Here is an 18274-nt window from a genome sequence, read left to right as displayed (position 1 = left end):
GCCCCTGCGAGTGCCACCCACGTGGGGTGCGTATCCCTTCGAGTAAACCCCTTAATTCCAGCGGGCACGAGGGGAGGCCTTGGGCGCACGAGGAGGTTTAGCCTGCCTTTAAGCAGCGGGATTTAGCCGGAGGATCCGGTGCCAGCACAGCATGGGAGATTTCACAAGCCCCATGCTCACAGGGAGCGGGAGCTGATGCTGCTGAGCGACGGGGAGCGGGTTCGCCCCAGGGCCAGGCGCCGTGGGGAGAGGGATAACTGGACCTGGCCGAGAGCTTCCCTAAGGGATCCGGCGACAGCGCCTTGGGGTGGGTCCCCCTTGGGGTGGGTCCCTCTTGGGGCTGCCACCCCTTCCGAAGACCCCTTTTCCCAGGACAAAGCACCCGCCCGGTGATGCCAGGGGTTGTGCCTGAGTCTGCAAAACTATTTTATCTGCGATGAGCATGATGGCCAGGATGCCCAGGTGGCCAGGGGAGCGCAGGTCCCCTCTGCCACCCCCGTGCAGGGCCGTTGGGTCTGTTGGGGAGCCCCCACGCTGAGGATGTCCCCCCGTCACACACTGTCTTGCTAGCTGGGCTGCAGACAAACATCCAACAAGCTCTAGGAGGGAGCTGAGCCTTGTGCCAGGGCTGGCGTGGGAAAGGGACAGGGAGGTTGGGAGGTCTCCAGTGGAGAGCAGCACGTGGTGCCCCTGGCCATGGTGGCATCGCTCGGGGTCTTGGCACAGGTCCGGGTTTTCCCTCCCTGCTCCCCCCTGCCCTTCATCTGGAGTCTCGTGCCTTCCTCCTCCTCCCTCCCTCGCAGCGGGGTCTCGGTTGGTTTGCAGGGCAGCCCTGTGGAAACCAAATCCGTAAATCCCAGTGGCATTACAAAACATGCCTTGTGTAAGCCCCTTCAGTCCTGCTCCGCTGCTTAGGCCGGCCCCACCACCTCCCCAAAATCCCCATCACAGTAAGAGCCCGGCCGAGCTCTTCTGGGCTTGGGGAAAGAGCCGTGCACAGCCCCATCCTCGCTGCATCCTCACCTAGCTCCCGCAACCCTGGGCCCAAAAAGACTTAAGGCTGCAAGGGCTCCCCTGCCCAATGCAGCTTCAGCATGCTGTGATGTCCCAAAAAACCTCATTTTGCCATCCCGCTGCTCAGTGTGGTCCCTGCTGCATCCCGGGGCTCCCCTCCCTCACAGGTCTGCGGCATCACCCCGGGGGTGGACTGGGTTCCAGTTCCCAAAGCTGCAAGCAGGCAACCATCGCCTGGGGGCCTTGTAAAAAAAAAAAATCTGCCCATGTTTTTTTTATTTTAAAAGCTGAAAGTAGCCTTGTATGGATGCTGGTTTGGGTGGCCTCGTTGCAGAGCCCCAGGAGGGACCGGCCCCAGGAGCATCCTCTGCCGTGGACCTGTCCCCACAGCCCTGCCCACGCGGCCAAACTCACAGTGGGACCTTGCCAGGCTTTTCGGGGCAGAAGCTGGGGAAGAGATGTGGCCCGCTCACCCTGAGGGACTGGGCTGGGGTGGCAGGCTGCCCATCGCCTCCTCTGCCCCTGCCCCGTGCTAATGAGCGAGTTACACAATGAGAAGCTTTTATACTTCGTTAATCGGGTCCGGCATCCCAGCCCACCCCTCCACGCACGCTCCGGCTGGCCAGTGGAGCCCCGGCTCCCTCCTTCCCTCTCCTCAGCTGCCTTTTGTAATGTTTTAATGGGGTTTCTTGCCTGGGTTATGCTGATTTAATTACAAAGCTGCAGTGAGTTGATGCCTTGTGACGGTCTAATCCCAACCTGGTGACTCTACAAAGCTTTCGCCCGGCTTTCTTCCTGCTCCACTCTGGCCTCGCCATCCTTGCGTCCGTCTCTGCCCCGTGCACTGACCCTCTGTCGACGGTTCAGCTTTTCCTTTTCCTGGTGAGTACCTGGGACTTTTTCCACCCAAAATAACTTTGCATCGGAGACCGTAACGCAGCCCTCCCTTAACCTGGCACCTCCAAGGCTGGGATTGCTTTTAGTGCCTGGAAAAAGGGGATGCCCGTCCCTTCCCTGGGAGCTGGTGGGGAAGAGGATGCCCCTGGGAAGTGGTTGAACTGAAGCCAAGCATCCCTCGCACATCCTGGGCTCGGAGCCGGTGCTATGGCCTGGCAGGGGTAGGGTTGGGTGCTGGAGGGAGGATGAAGGCAGGCTTCCTCCTCCTCATGCATGGGAACAAGGCGTTTCACCCAGACAGCGTCAGAAAGATGCCGAGAGGCTCACGGTCCAACCTGGCAGCCGGCGACGGGCTCTGGGCTGGAGCAGCAGGGGCTCGAGGGTTTGGGAAACACCTTGGGGATAATGGGGCAGTAGAAACAAAAGGCAGTAAAAGCATGAGCCGGCTGCCCGCCTGGCCAAAGCTGGGCGCTCGCCTCTGCCTGTGTGAGGATGGTCTGAGATGAAATGGCGCTGGGTGAGCTCGTGGGATTGGGGGTCCCCATGAGATGCCCCCAGCCTCCAGCGGACAGACCGAGCCAGAAAAAAAGGATGAAGGTGTCAGACGACCAATACCCACATTTTTAAGCTGCTTTTGCAAGCGTCCCTGGTGTTTCTCAAAGCTGCTCAGTCTCCGGCAGGCAGGCAGAGATGCAGGCAGTATGTGATGGAGCTGAGGACGGTTGGGGTGTCCCTGCCCGAGCAAGAGGGGCAGGGGATGGGGCACAGCGGGGCTGAAGGGATCCCCGCCGCTGCTGATTCCTCCTTCCCTCTCCAGTGTCCTGCGGCTGACGGAGGACAGAGGACGACATGTCTGCGGTTGTGAGTACTGCCCCTGCGCCGCCCCGTCCCCCGGGCTCTGAGCATCCCCTCCCCGCAGCGCTGGGATGGGGCACACCCCACGCACCCCTCGCCCTCCCGGCTGCTCTCAGCCCATGGCAGGGACCCTGGGTGGCACACAGCCTATTCCCATCCCATTGCATCCCCTCAGGTGCAGGCATGGAGGCTCTGCCCTTCCTCATAGCCCCCCTCCATCCTAGGAGACCAGCGGTGGGGCAGGGAGGTGGGGGGCTGGCTGGGGAGACCCCACATCCTCTCCTTGCTCCCAGACGGGCACCTTCCGCATCGTCTCAGAGGAGGAGCAGGCCCTGCGCACCAAGCTGGAGCACCTCACCACTAAGGACCATGGCCCCGTCTTCGGGAGGTGCGAGAAGATCCCCCCACACACCCTGCAGAAGGTGAGGGCAGCCGCAGGGGGCAGGCACAGCCAGGGGCACCTGCTCCTTCTCGGAGGTCAGAGGAGACCCTCGACGGGCTCTTGTGTTGGGGGGGAGATGCGCTTACTCCAGAGGGTCTGTGAGTAGAGGACCTGGGTCACCCTGCCCTCCTTGCACCGGGATGCTGCAGTGAGCATCACTGCACCCCACCGGGCTTTTGGGTGCCTAAATGACTCCTGGGGTGTTTTGGGATGCATGGGGAGCATCATTGAGCTGGGCCCCCTCCCTGCTCCCCCCCAGGCGAAGGATGAGCTGAACGAGACAGAGGAGCAGAAGGAGGTGGCGGTGAAGGCGCTGCGGGAGCTGGTGCAGGAGCGGGCGGGTGGCGAGGAGGTGTGCAAGGCAGTGGCAGAGAAGGTGCAGGGGAAGGACGACTCCTTCTTCCTCCGCTTCATCCGCGCCCGCAAGTTCGACGTCCACAGGGCCTACGACCTGCTGAAAGGTGGGGAGGGGTCCCGGGCTGTGACACTGGGCGAGGACGGGGGTACACATCCACCAGCAGCTCCCGGCCCCGTTCTGGAGCCTTCCAGCTCCCTGGTCTGGGCTGTGCCAGCAGAGCAGGACCCTGACATGGGAAGCGGATGAGGAGAGAGGATAAATAGAAAAAGGCAGGGCTGGGGGCTCGGGATACAGAGGAAAGAGTTGGAATGGGGAAGGAACTAAATGAGGGTGGTGCCAGGCATCCTGCAACGCCAAGACAGTCCCATTTCTTGCTGATTTACCGGACAAAATGGGGAAAAAAATGTGTTTGGTGGTGGCAGGCTGTTTCATTTGTGCAGCAAACCCAGCTGGTTTGAGCTGCATCCCCTTGAGACCCCCATGCCCTATACATGCCCTATGTACCCCTGTAAGGAGCAGATCCTGCACCCACCCGTATGCTTCTGTGCACGGTGCCTGGTGGGCTCAACACCCCTGGGACCCCTCGAGGGCTGGGAGCAGGCTGGGGGGCTTGTGGCACCCCCTCCCCACACTGAGAGTGACCCATAAGGATGGAGGGGGAGCGGGAGGGCAGCCCCGGGGGTGGCCCCTGGCAGGGACCTGCCTGGCTCCGGCTCTGCTCTTCTTTGTGTCAGCTTGGGGGATAATGAGTTGTAATTATCAGCGCTGGCTCCCGAAGAGCTGTTTTGTTCGCTGCATTTTCCCAGGACGAGATTCCTAATTTCGTGCCCGCAGGGTGCCAAGGGAGGGAAGCTGGGGGATGTCACCCAAATGGGGAGGAAGGGGAGAAGGGAGATGAGGGGAGAAATGACTTTATCTGCTCGTTGAGGTGTTGGAGAGAAGGCAGGCGTGGGAAGCCCCTGGCATGGGGAGAATAACACCGAGTGCGCTGGGGCCAGGGCTGAGCACCTCTCACCCCCTGTGCTGGAGAAGACCTGACCCACGTGGACTCCGGGCACAGCTGGTCCACAGCTCTCGGGCTCAGGACCGACGTCTCACCATTGCCAGCCTGCCCTGTCTCTGGCGGCTTCCCAAGCGGTGCCCTGGTTTCCTGAGGCCGGGCGAGCAGCCGTTGTCCTCCCCGATTTCTGCCTCTCTCCAGGCTACGTGAACTTCCGCCAGCAGTACCCCGAGCTCTTCGACAACCTGACCCCCGAGGCCGTGCGCAGCACCATCGAAGCCGGCTACCCCGGCATCCTGGCCAGCAGAGACAAGTACGGCCGGGTGGTGATGCTCTTCAACATCGAGAACTGGGATTACGAGGAGATCACCTTTGATGAGGTCAGCCCAGCCCAGCCCAGCCATCGCTCCCAGAGCAGAGTGGTCCCGCTCCTGGGCTTGTCCCACTCGGCACGTCTGAGCGCAGCATCCCTTACACGCGCATATACATATGTCCACACACACCCTCCAGCCATCCAGGTTGAAGCAAATCTGTAGCCCTTTGAATTTATCCTTCCAGGGAGTGTGGGAGAGCATGGTCCATCCGAAAGGGTTCCCTTTCCTTTGCACCCTGATGCGGTGCAAGGTGCAGGCTAAATTCGGGGTGTGCATCCCCCAGCCCAGGTAACACAGGGTGAAGAAAGGCACCATGCCATTAAATCAAGGTGCTTTAGAAAGGAGGGACCTGCAGGGCAGAGGAGGAAACTGAGGCACAGGGCACGGAAAGGGCTTCTTGGCAAAGAGGTCTCCAGGCATTGTAACTCACAACTTCTCCCAGCTCCTTTTTCTGCTCAGCTCTGAATTTGGTCTCAGCATATCGTTGATCCAGATCTGAGATGCACCCAACTTGAAAGGGGAACGTGGTGGTTGTTGAGCATCCCCCGAAATGCCCTCCCTGCTCTGAAGTCCTGGGGCTGGCTGCGACAAGCAGGCCGGAGTCAAGCAGACCCTGGCTAATGCTCCATGGGACTCTTCCCAGGAACCTCCTGGGGTCTATGGGAGGTGAGACCTAATACCAGACCTGCTGTCTCTCCTCTCCATCAGATCCTTCGTGCCTATTGCGTTATCTTGGAGAAGCTGCTGGAAAACGAAGAGACCCAGATCAACGGGTTCTGCATCATTGAGAACTTCAAGGGCTTCACCATGCAGCAGGCGTCAGGGATCAAACCCTCTGAGCTCAAGAAAATGGTGGACATGCTGCAGGTGAGGTGGCAAAGTCTGCGCCCAGCAGTGGCAGAGCAGGTCCTGGGGGAATAGAGGGCTCAGGGAAAGGAGCAGGCAGGGCTAGCAGGGTTTGTGATTTCCACCACGCTGACACCAGCAGAAAGCATCGTGGAGAGGCTGTTCCCCATCACATGCTCCTTCCCTTGCCAGCTAATTGGCTTAATCCTGCAAGATGGATCCTGTTTTTCCAGCCCCAGGTCCCTGTCCTCTCAAAAGCCCAACCAGAAGCAGTACCACCACTCCTTGCAGCATCCTGCGGCATGGCCTGGAGGCCTTTCCTCACCACCCTCTCAGCCCAGCCTGGTCCAGGCTGGACGGAGATTCACAGGCACTCCAGGATTTCTGCCAAAGAAACTTGGCTCTCTCCAGGGAAGGAGGACCAGAGAGATGCGGTCCTTCTTGTGGAGTGGGAGCAATGAACCATCCGGGAGGCTCTTCAGCTTCCCTGGTACTCCTGGGGCTGGGACGGCCGATCCTCTGGGTCAGAACAAAAAAGGGCCCATCAAAGAGAGAAGGGGAGACTGGGCAAGGGGAGCCACGGCAGTGCCTGGGTGTCCATTGCTGCCCGCCTGGCTCCATGTGGCCAGCACCCTCTGTAACCATCCGTGTCTGGGTTTGGGATCCTAGGACTCCTTCCCAGCACGGTTCAAGGCCGTCCACTTCATCCACCAGCCTTGGTACTTCACCACCACCTACAACGTGGTCAAACCATTCCTCAAGAGCAAACTGCTGGAGAGGGTGAGTGTGGGAAAGGGACCCGGAGGCAGAGACACGTCCCTGGGTGAAACAGAGCAGCAGGGAAGAGTCGCCCTGGTCCTCTGCTGAGGGTCGCTCCCATCTCCCTCCAGGTCTTTGTGCACGGAGAGGAGCTGGAGTCCTTCTACCAGGAGATCGATGCTGACATCTTGCCAGCAGACTTTGGTGGCAACCTGCCCAAGTACGATGGCAAAGCAACTGCAGAGCAGCTCTTTGGGCCCCGCATTGAAGCTGAAGACACGGCTCTCTAAACTGGGGTCTGCTCCTCCTCCCCTGTACAATAGGATCAGAGGTGGCCCTCTAACCCCAACCACCTCCTTACCGTAGCTTTGGTTGAACGACTGCTCGTGATGAGGCACTCTGGGCGCGTTGCTCCACGCCTGTCCCTCCCCTCCCCAAACCTGGCAGCGGGCTGCCCGGCAGCTCTGTCCCTCCCAGGCAGAGCATCCTTCCCTCAGGAGCCAGCATAGAAAGGAGGTCACCAGCCCTCTCCCGCAGCATGCCCTAGAGCTGTGGTGGGAGGACAGGACAGCGTCTGCTCTGGGAAGGGAGGGCTACAGCGAGGGAGAAATAAAGTGTTTAACAGCAGAGCTCTGGGGTCCCTTGGGGCATGTGGCAAGGAACAGGGGTGCAGCTTTTTGGGCACAGGCACTGGCTGCGCTGCTGGTTGTAAGGAGGCCAGGAGTGTCAGCGCTTGGTAGGAGACCCCTGTCCCCCCATCATTGACTGCCCCTTGGCACAGGGGCCAAGGAACCAGCTGTCTCCATCCCCCATGCATCCCAGAACGAGCCCCACCCCTGCCCGAGCAAAGACCCCCCATTGTCAGTTATCTGCTCTAACCAGGAAAGAGAAAACAGCCCAAAAGATTCAAACAAGAACCCAAACAGGGACCCAGGTGGAGCTGGCTCTGCCTAATTCCTGCTCAGCGAGGCAGGCGGGGGGAGGAACAGAGGCTGCAGCAGCCACTGAGAGCAGGAGATGGGCTTTAGCCACAGGACAGTGAAAGACAAGCAGAATATACCCTCCTAAATCCTTCAAACATCTCAGCACAGCTTTTTCTCCTAGCGTTGCACCGTGAGAGGGAGCTCAGTCAGGTAAGCCCCACCAAAAGCCACCATGGAGGGCAGAGGAGGGTCCTCACCTGGCAAACTGAGCCATGCCTGATGCTAATTAGCCTTTGCTAACGTGGAGTCTGCAGGACTGGAGTGGGGAGGAGGGAGGCAGAAGTAGCTGTGTCCCAGGGAAGGCGGTCTGTTCTGGTTCATGAATCAGGCATCTCCTCCGAGGAAGTAATTGGATACCAGTTTCCAGACCGTCTTCTCCTCCCTTGGTGAGCAGTAGGGCTCAGAGAAGAGCAAGGCACTGGTCTCTGCCCAGGTTACCACCTTCTCTGTCAAGCTGGTCCCGCAGCGTGCCCCATCTCCCCTCCCTCCCTCCCAGCTCTGCACCTACACACGGGTGCCTTTCATCAGCCAAGCAGAGGACCGGACCCCCACCCGAAGCTGGCTGAAGTGGAGGGTGCTGACAAGAGCCGCATTCATCAGGGCACTGGCGCAGGCTCAAACCAAACAGGACATCGGCTCCAAAGCTGCGGGGAGGATGGGGCCTGTCTGGGCAGAGGCGACTGGGGTTAAATCTGTTTTCTCCAGCCTCAGCAGCACGGTGGCTGGTCCGCACATGGCGAGTCCCAGCCCAGGGCTGCACCAACCTTGTGCGAGAGCCCAGAGGGAGAGCGAAAGGCACCTCTGCTGCGTTCGGCTCCTTACTGTGCAGTGCTCTTCACGGGAAGCATCTGGAGCCATCCTAAGGAAACCATGTGTGACAACTCTACAACCATCAGGCCACTGCAAACGCAACAGCACAGCTTGCTTGGGAGACAGAGCAATTGCAGCTCACTTAGAAAAACAGAAAAAGACAAAAAAAATACCCATACACACAGATGGGAGCACCACACTGCTGCCTCTGGGGCTTGGACTGGGACAGCCATAGCTCTTGGGAGGTCCCTGTGGCTGCTCACTACTGCTGGGACAAATTGTCAGCCAGTAGCTTGCTTTGATGGTGAGACAGAGAACAGCACAGCAGAGCAGGGAGCACAATCCATGCCAGCCTCAGCTTCACCCCAGAGTGACTCTGACCAAGCCAGGAAGGAGTTTTGAAGTAGACCTAACAGCTAAATCGCAATGGCCAATAAACTAGAGATGGAGCCCGAAACGCTGCCTCCCACAGAGCAATTCTCATTACAGGGAAACAGCAGCAACGGTCCTGGCCCAGCCCAGCTGCCCCAACAGCTCACCAGTCCCAGTTACCCTCCACATCTGTCTCACTTGGTCTGTAGTTAAAAACCACACACCAGTGAGCTCTTAGTGTCAGTCAAGTAGTGCTTTTAGCAGGGCTTTTCTATGCCCCGGGCTCAAACAAGTGGTTAACTCCTTAGATATCAAAGTGTCCCAGCCAGAGATGCTGTTGTATTTTTTTTTTTCCTGTCAGCCGCTGAAAGATTAGGAACTCCACTCACTCTGATGATTTCTGCAGAGACGCATGAGCCAAAAGCTTTACTGCACGCTGCAGAAAAGCTGTCACCCCAGAGGGGAGTCCTTCCACACGCTGCAGGAAGGGCCACAGCTAAGCCCTACTTCAGGTCTTAGTCTGACACAGCTATAGGTCTGGCTCTAGAGGAGTCCTCTAACCAGTGACCTAGTGGTCCTGGGAGAACCTGGGGGTCGATACAGGATTGCCATAATCTGCTCTTGTCCACAGGCAAAAATAGCCCTTCTTCAGCATTTTCAGGACAGGCATTCATTTTTTTTTAAGCTGATGCCATCTCCATTCTCCAGCAGAGAGGCATCAAGGACCTCTCTTGGCCGTAAGACAAAAAGCAACTAAGAAAGACTGGAGCATCACTAGGGCTTGTGTCACATGCTGCAAGGGAGAAAGGGGGGAAGAAGACAAAGTGCCCCCCCACAGCTCACTCCCCAAGCTGAGCTTGAGGGAAGGCTGAGCCGCCAGCCTCTGTCAACTGCCAAGAAAGCCACACGTTCCTTAGCTCAAGAGCCTGCTAGATACCCTGTGCTTAGCCACCAAGCCCAGCCCCAGCAGACGTGAGAGCCAGGGCACTTGTGTAATGCTCCTGCTATATATATATATATATCTATCAGGATTGTTAAGACTGACTTCTCCCTGGAGGCTTTCTGTAGCAGCTCTGTCCTTGTTCTGCTCTCTGGAACACAACAGAGGTAGAGGAAGGCTCCAGCTGGAGATGACAGTGGTGGCAGGGGCTGGCCCACCATCCATGTGTTGTCACGTACAGCCCCTGTGCAGTCTTCCTGTTTATTTACTTGACACTCACTTCAGCTTTCAGCAGGGGGGTAGGGTCAGGTTTTTGAGAGGTGGGCTCAGAAGCTGCAGCTGCTGAAAGGAGTGAAAGGCAGAGAAGACATGCCCCCAACACTGCCACCCCTCTTGTCCTCCCCACCCCAGAAGTATGGAAGGAGAGGAGTGCAAGCTTGAGGTTTCTCCCTCAAAAGAGGGGGTTATTCACATTTCCTAGAACAATCAGAGCCCTTGCATTTACCACTAGAACAGCCAACTAGTGGGTCAAAATGTAGAGGCAACACCAGAGTTCACGAAACAGGAGTTACTGACAAAGGTTGTCCTGTCTGGAAGTCAGGGAGCAGCAAGCCAGCTCCTGCCTTGGTGTATACCACAGGGATATAAGGACAGCCTTTCCCCAAGGCAGTCTTGGTTTAGACAGCACTAGTGAACAGAAACTACCATCTAATACTAATTCACACACAAGGGCTGGGGCTAAAGGATTGCTCTTGTTCCTCCTTTAGCTAATCCAAATCTCAGAACTGAGGGAACATGTTCAGATATCCAGTGGCATTTTAATCAATATTACCTTGTTGGCCCAATATATGCCCACATCAGCTGACCCTCTCCCCACTGCAGAGGAAGTAAGAAGGCATAGCTGCTTTGCCTGTCAAGAGTGACAGCTGGACTTCATCACCTAATAACACTGCACACAGTCACTACATGTAGCACTGACTTCAATAAGTCCTTTATTTTTAAATAAAGAAATCCCACAGAATCAAAGATAACAAAATTACATTTTGTTTTGCAATGACCTCCATTTTATACCACACAGAAGAACAAAAATTAAAGAAAAAAATCAAAGACACTGTTATATATATACTTATATATAATTTTAAAGGTAAACATCAGCAGATATAGAAAAATTGCATTGCTAGTTGCAAATCATCTCCCCTGCAGCTGTCGGCTCCAGAGGATCTGACTCAGAACATGGCAGCGGGAAGGTGTCTCAGTATACAAGCTTTTTTTCAGGGCAGCATTTAGAGATGGTTCCAGAGTATAATTCAGCCAATTTGAAGATATTTTCATAGCAAACTGCTCACCAAGAATATTAGAAGTCACTCAGCCTGTTCCAACACACCTGCATGGGCAAAACAAGGGCACAAGTCTGTTCTTCCTGAGGTCTCCACTCACCTCTTCAGCTTGGGATTTTCAGAGGAAGAGGTTATGCTTTCTCAAGAAGAATGCCTAGTGATCTGTCACTGGGAATTACGGTCAAGCAGTCAAGTAACACAATGAGAAAATGTGCTCCTTTAGAAAGCTGCTGACTTGGGCTAAGCAGTAGGGTTTGGTTATATCAAATACAAGTGGGTTTTGTTTGGCTTTTTTTTTTTTTTAAGACTTCCCAGTTGGCAGGAGCCATGAAAGAGGTCAACATCCCAGTAGAGCTTAGTGGAGATCCTAGAAGAAAGTTCTGTATCTAATCAAAGCTCTTGCATGACCAGAGAGAGACAATGCAAGCTTGTCATTCAGACAAAAGCAAAAAGGCTTTGTGTAGAGCCACCTTGTGGGATCAGGCTCCTTACTGGCATTAAAACTGCCTGGTTTAGGCAAGGCCATTTTGGTGAGAAGGAAGGACATGGCCTTTAGCGGGTGCGGGGCTGGAGCTTTTGGAGAGTGTCAGAGAGACTTGGAAAAGCCTGTTCAATACTAGCAGATCCAACCTGATAAATGCTGCCCTGGATTGCAGTGTTTGTGTCCATTGATTAACTAGCAAAACCAAGAATACAGATGTTCAGAATGCAACGGTTCAGGGTAACCCCAGAAACCCTTCCACCACAGCATAGAAAGCTGGCAACTGCTTTGACTCACTGATTGCACTTGTGCCTTAAACTCCCTCAACAGCAGAGAAAGTCCAGGCCAGTGTAACAGACACTCCCAGCAATAAGAGGGGTACAGTTACAAGACACCCCCCCTTCCTTGGGGCAGTGTTGCTCTGAGAAAACTCAGAAAGTCCTCACACTAAGAAGAGCTGTTTGCTTTCCACCTAGAAGCCATGAAGGAGACACTGCTTTAAGTCACTGTGGCTCCAGGACCTACCCTACCATCAGATCTGCCAAAGGAATAAGGACGCATGGAGCAAGACTCAAACCAGAAACAAGATGCTCTTCACAACAAATGACTTACACATGCAGCACAAGGCTAGGGCCTTTTCTGGTCTCACTGAAATTCTTCACAGCCTTTTTCAAGAAGCTTCAGACAGGCATAACATTTCTCAAAAAACTTGGAAGCAATTCAGGTGACTAAACTGTTTGGCAATTAAATCCTGAAGTTGCTACTCTCTGCTTTTTCTTTTGAGATGTAGTCACTTCGGCAATTACCTCCAGCTACGCTGCTGGAGAGTTAATAGACATGAGAACTTTGGGATTGTAAGGTAACAAGTCACATATTAAGCAAAGCAAACCCTCCTTCTATGACTCAATCCCTACTGCTAGAGGAGCAGAGAGCTGAAAATGATCCACTGCTTATATAAATTATTTTAAGCCTTAAAATAGACTGTAGCTAGTTGTAGGCTGCCCACAAAGGTCCTTTAAGTCAGCACACTTATACAGTGTACATTGCCAGAGTTGTTTCACTACCTAGTGTCTGAAAATTCATTGACTAAAAAGCAAAGCCCCAAAAGCTCTGTCAGAGCTGTTACTGAAGTCTCTAGATATGCTGATGTGAAGGGAGGGGGAGAAAAAGGGCAAGGCACCACGTGTCAAAGGGCTGTGATCTAGGAACTTGTGACAGACCCAGGACAGAGGACACACAGGTAAGCTTGGCTAAATTCAGTACGTAAGCCAACGGTTCCCAACATCTTTGCTTAATGCCCTGTCTTTGTAACCTAGATCTTCATAAACAGGAACTGCAGATAAACACTTCGGAAAAGATTGCAGGGAAGTTACAGTGCAACTACAACACTGTCAGACCCATCTGAAAACACCTTCAATTTAGAAGCTATCCAAGGGACCATTAAAAATGCTGGCAGATCTGATGTAGTGGAAGCTGCAAGTTCCTTGTGTTCAGTAAGAGCAAGTCCCAGCTTCTCACCTACAAGCTTCAGATCTCTCCAGACACTGAGGTGATGGTTAGACCAGCCTAACCATCAAACAGTAATAGTTCTGCAGCTTGCTATCTGATTGAGAGAGTCCTTAGGGTTTATGTTCAAGTGCTACTTACATCCAGTGATGGGAGAGGTGTGTACACCACACGAGACTAGCTGTGGAAGAGCTCTGCTAATGCTTTTTCTAATCCCAGTTTGAAACTAAACAGAGCACACGACAGATTCATCATGCTGTAGTCTTGAACTGCACTATCAGACTACACTGTAATGATATAGAAATGCACACTTCAACAACCTCGTGTCTTGACAAGAGATGAAAAAGACGACTTCGCCTCTAAGACTTAAAAATTCAGATTACATTTAAGGTTGAGTTCACTGGGCAAATGAAGGCCACCTGTCCACATCACAAGACTAGTATTGCCTTATTTTGGGAGAGAAGAGTATTTCAGATTAGGATTGGACGAAGTCACATGCATCTTGGGGCACTGGCACTAGGTATCAGTTGCCAGTCACTGTCAGCAGCAAGATTTAATACAGGATTCCCTTTAGGTAACATGTACCGCAGCTTAACTTTCTCCTCTGCCACTTCCCCAAGATCTCTTTAAGTTACTGCTGCAAGTCTGACACCATGAGTCTTGCTTTGAAAGTAGCAAATTGGGTGGGATGGGGAGAATAGATTTTCCACTGCTTCCACCTACAACAAGCTTAGTAAGCTGAACCTCAGGCTTCAGAAGCCTTGCACAAACAAGCCGCTGACAAAAGCTCTTCTTCCCCAACCAGGCTAGAATTAGTTGGTCAAGTCACAAGTGGTTTGAACAGCTGTAGATGCAAGTGCAAAAGCAGGTCAAAGAAGCAAGACAGATACCCATATTACTTCTGCAGTTGAGAGTTTCAGAAAGTCCACAGCATCAGCACTTCTGAAGTACGATGGCTTGGGTTGCAGGGCAGGAAGGAGTATTCTTGAAGAGACCCTTCAACTTTAAAGCAAAATCTCTAATTAGACAAAGCTACACCTTTACAAAATGGAAGGAAGAAAATTTTTTCCAAGAAAAAGCTGCTCAGGACAAAGCTCCACTTTCAGAGGGACTGGCATGATTTGGCCAAAAAGCAGAGGCAAACCACTTGCTTTGCCTCAGCATTAACCTTCCCAGACAGTACTGAGCCAGTTCTCACCCTCCTGACTTCCACATTCTGGGCCAGTCAACAACGGAACCGTTCTGCCAGTCTGGGGACCTGGGCAGGAAGGCAGAGCTTCAGCCGCCTGGGGAGATGGACAGAGAGCCCCTACTTTTGATAAGGCTCTCAACTTGAGGAAGGCAGATATTTTGCTCTCGAAGGAGGTCAGACACACACTGACCTTTCTTTCACAGGTACCCACATGTTGGGTCATACGATGGGCTCTTCACTTCGACAGCAGTATTGGTACCAAGGACAGCTTCTGTTCCTCTAGAGCTGTCTGAAGTTGATACTCAGGACAGTAAAGCTGGATTGAGGAAGGACACATGAAGCACAGGAAGGGCAGTTTTGTTTCCTCAAGGCAGACAGCCACAAACTGTGTAAGCTACAGCTGTAGTATACTATGAAAGTTGAAACACTTCTAAAGTTGTAACCACTGGAGATAAAAACCATATCCCCCTACACACCTAAATTTATACTGTATCTATTTGGTGCGTACAAGTGTTGTTTACACTCCACTTCTGTTGAAGCGAGAAGATATTGAAGTCATATCCAATGAATATTACATGAACAGCTACTTAAGCAAAAATCTGAAATGTCTTTTATGACAGATTTTAGTGATATACAGATGCAGTATGAGTAAGAGGATAACAACATAGAGACAAGATACCCATCAGCTAAGAATATCCTTGTTAACTGATGCCCTAAAATAGTTCTTAAGGAACAGCCACAAGCATGGCCAAGTCTTGCTATAGCTTTACTTGGTCACATCTTTTCTTTGATGAAAAAAAGGAAACCTGGATTTACTAACAAGGAGAATGTGCAGATATCCACAGTTCATTGTAACAGGCCAAGGTGTCTGGCCTAAGGCAAATGAAAGGAATTTCCTGATATGATAATGCATCTTTGCTACAACAGTTAATTATTGCTTTATTAAAACAAAAACCCACTTCTCCAACCTACTGAAGTTCAGGGACAGGGCGGTCCAGAAGGCTTGTTCCCCTATATTACCAGACTGAAGTCTTGCAGCTCATTTCACCCTTAAGCTATAAACTAAAGTGCCTGGAACACCGACCAAGGCTGAAGCAATAAAGTGCTAATTGATGTGGGAAGTGTGACAGGAAGAGTACTTCACTGACACTGTGATAAAGAAGTCCTAAGGATGGATTGATGAGACTACATTATTGACAGAACAAACAGTAAAAAAAAAGATTTTGACCACAAAGTTTCAGTCTCCAGATTGTCATGGGACAACTTTCCTTCCAGGGGATAGACTAGGGTCTTTAATAACCATCTTGGCACGGACCATAACAGCCGCTTGAGGGAAAAGCACAAGTGAGTAGGCATCTTTCCTGCAAACAGCTTTTGCACATTAAAACTAGAAGAGGACATCTGGGTGTGGAAAAGGAATTCAAGTGAGGAAGAGCCCAGTGTCTTACTGGAGCCAGTAATCCTACAGCGTTTACATAGATATGGAAGTAGTTAGCCATGCAAAAATATCATTTTAGTTGCACAGGGCTAGAGACATCCAGTTCCCCATCAACTGTAAGGCAAGTCGTGTCTGAAAACCATTCGATGCTTTGAAAGCTAAGGGGAAGAATTTTGCTATGATTTACCCTGACATCAGGGGAGTAAGTCTAAATAGATACCTTCCCCCCCAACAAATCAATCCCTAACAGAGTACATAATTCTCTACGAAATATTCTTGAAAACAGATTGAGCTCACAGAAAGATCCTGCAGATTCTTAATCTCTGGTTTCCATTTGGAAGCCAGAGCCAGCTTTAAAAAGCCCTGGGTCAAACAAAAAATCCAGTACTAAAAAGGTGACTACATTTAAAGAGAGGCAAAGATGACAAGAAGGTGACTGACCTGGTCTTGGTGCGAGAACATGTTTACATAGAAACATTAACTGGTATTACCAGCCTGCAGCTTTTCTCTACTTGAAGTCCCAGCATAAAGACACCCCAATCCACAGATAGCTGAAGCATGGAAAAGTTAAGTATTTTTAAACTGATTCACTTGTGTAAGTGCGTTCCTAGGAACTAAAAGGCTTCCCTTGAGATGGTGCAAGGCTGGAACGCCACTTGTAGTCAAGCATCTGTTGTTCCAAGCCACATTTTAGTGGCTTACAGACTGAGCTGCTCACCTGCTTGTGGCTTGGTACAGGGTTTGTCCAGCACTGGGACAGAGGAGAACAGTCATAGTTACCCTGTCATCTACACCTAAACAAATGCTGCAGATCAAGTTTTTGACCAGCAGGTGAAGAGATTTTGACATTTGATACTTCTGCTATATTAAAGCAAGCAGTCTTTAAGCTCAATAACCCTGTAACAAGTCACAGTCAGCCACCTAATTCTTCAAGCAGAGCAGTAAACTACAAACCCAAGTGACTATATATGCAAAGATGCTCTGACCAGATATCAACCTCTGCTTTAACTCCACTTTGGAAGAAAACATTGTGATCAAACCCCAGCCATAGGATATCAAGGAGAATGGAAACCTGAAGCAGCAGGTGAGAGAACAAGATGTTCCTAGAGGGGGAGATATACTGAAGTGATCCAGAGTCTTTGGGTCAATTACTCCTGGCCAGATACAGCCTGCTCTGTGTCCGAGCAGTGAGACTTTGTCTTCTCCCACTGGCAGATGGCATCGGCATACTGTACCACAAGCTTATCCATCCAGGTAAGAGGTTCTGGGAATAGTACAGACCCCTCAAAAAATCCCAGGTGGCCTCCGTGAAGGGGCAGCACATGCATGACATTTTCACGTTTCTCTGTAAAACAAGAGGAGGCACAAAGTTCCAGAAAGTTAACATCTTGGAGCTGAGAATGAAACCATCTTAAGTTGTGATAATCAACTCTGCTCCTTTAGTTCAGATGCTGTGCCAAGGATAATCATGTGTAGGAGGCAGAAATGCATTGACAAAGGCCATGGCTACTTTGAAGTCCAAAGCGCATAACCTTACTGCTTCACAGAACAGGACAGTCTGCAGGAACCAGTCCCAGCCAGTACAAGAAGGCTGCCCAAGAAATGCTGTTGGCTGGGCCCTTACAGCAATACAGGTATTGCTGTAAGAATGCCCATTCTTTAATGAATGAACATCTTTAACTCATGTACACTGGAACTAGGACTGTTTGCATCATGTCGAGCTGCACCAAAGCTCTGACAGTACATCAGCCACCTTCTTCCACGTACAGTGAGAAAACCCCTGTGCTTGCTTCTGTCAGAAGCAGCTGTGGATAAATTCTCTGCTCATAGCTTTCAATCAGGAAAAGAATGAACGCTGCTCCCCCCCTGTGCACCCACTCTTTGTGTGACGAAGCAGCAGCCAGCTCCCTCTTCTGAGCTTCTAAAAGTAATTTGCCTTTTTTTTTTCTTGGCTGAAGATAGACAGTTCACAGAACTCCTTTCAAGGGAGAGATCCTAGTTCAGTACCAAATAACACAGCTATGCATGTGCCCCCCAGCTCCTCATCAGCAAAGGGGGCTGTTCATCTGTACTAGATCAAGACCATCACTATAATAACCCACCTTTCTACTAAATCTCAGTGAGGAATGAAGACAGGAAGAATAATTTTTCCACTCAAGAATGTAACCTGAATGTAACCTGCTGGCTATCAACACAAGCCAAAACAGCAGAAGGTACCTGAAAGGACTCAAGTTCTTCCTGCTCAAGGTTAGCCTTGTTAGTTCTAGCAACTGGCGATTTAAAGAGGCTTAGTACACCTCCCACAGGGTTACAGATGTAAGGAGGCAAGTCAAGCTGCTTTGAAATCATGGATCATGATGTGATAAGGAAGCTGCACGTACACAAGTATGCACAGCTGGAACATACTGCTTCAACATACCTGAAAGAGCTCTTGGAATTGATAGAAGACTCTCATGCACAAGAGGGTCATCAGCAGCATTAACCAACAAAAGGGGAACACAGATCTGCATCAAGAAACATGGCAGAAAAGGAAAAAACACACACAGTAAGGGGTTGGTATTTAAGCTTCAGTCTACCAAGTGTAAAAGCATCTTAGCTTAATTCAATTAACACATCTTATTTCAGAATTGCCCTGTATCTGGAGAAGCATCAGAAAAGCAGAAAGAGTCA

General features: G+C 51.8%; 3 protein-coding genes across 3 annotated transcripts in view; 1 reads left to right on the top strand and 2 right to left on the bottom strand.

The window, feature by feature from the left end:
- The window catches only part of FANCI (Fanconi anemia, complementation group I), a 25665-nt gene extending 24473 nt beyond the window's left edge, over positions 1 to 1192 (bottom strand). The window contains exons 1-2 of the mRNA XM_009335237.1: positions 1180 to 1192; positions 409 to 515 (exon numbers count right to left, since the gene is read on the bottom strand). Of these exons, the coding sequence (XP_009333512.1) occupies positions 409 to 515; positions 1180 to 1192 (120 nt within the window). The remainder of the gene's footprint in view (positions 1 to 408; positions 516 to 1179) is intronic.
- Positions 1193 to 2724: 1532 nt separating this feature from the next.
- On the top strand, positions 2725 to 6917 carry RLBP1 (retinaldehyde binding protein 1). The gene is made up of 7 exons (XM_009335188.1): positions 2725 to 2772; positions 3060 to 3188; positions 3468 to 3669; positions 4768 to 4946; positions 5649 to 5807; positions 6456 to 6566; positions 6677 to 6917. The coding sequence occupies exons 1-7, from the start codon at positions 2761 to 2763 to the stop codon at positions 6833 to 6835; spliced, it is 951 nt and encodes a 316-aa protein (XP_009333463.1). The 5' UTR covers positions 2725 to 2760; the 3' UTR covers positions 6836 to 6917.
- A 7098-nt stretch (positions 6918 to 14015) lies between these two features.
- ABHD2 (abhydrolase domain containing 2) overlaps positions 14016 to 18274 on the bottom strand; it is a 37413-nt gene continuing 33154 nt past the window's right edge. The window contains exons 10-11 of the mRNA XM_009335187.1: positions 18024 to 18108; positions 14016 to 16949 (exon numbers count right to left, since the gene is read on the bottom strand). Of these exons, the coding sequence (XP_009333462.1) occupies positions 16753 to 16949; positions 18024 to 18108 (282 nt within the window). The 3' untranslated portion in view covers positions 14016 to 16752. The remainder of the gene's footprint in view (positions 16950 to 18023; positions 18109 to 18274) is intronic.

This window comes from Pygoscelis adeliae, unplaced genomic scaffold (genome assembly GCF_000699105.1).
Source record: "Pygoscelis adeliae isolate BGI_AS28 unplaced genomic scaffold, ASM69910v1 Scaffold21, whole genome shotgun sequence".
Lineage (NCBI taxonomy): Eukaryota > Metazoa > Chordata > Aves > Sphenisciformes > Spheniscidae > Pygoscelis > Pygoscelis adeliae.
Note: the sequence above shows the minus strand (reverse complement) of the source record. Positions and strands in the feature narration are given on the sequence as shown.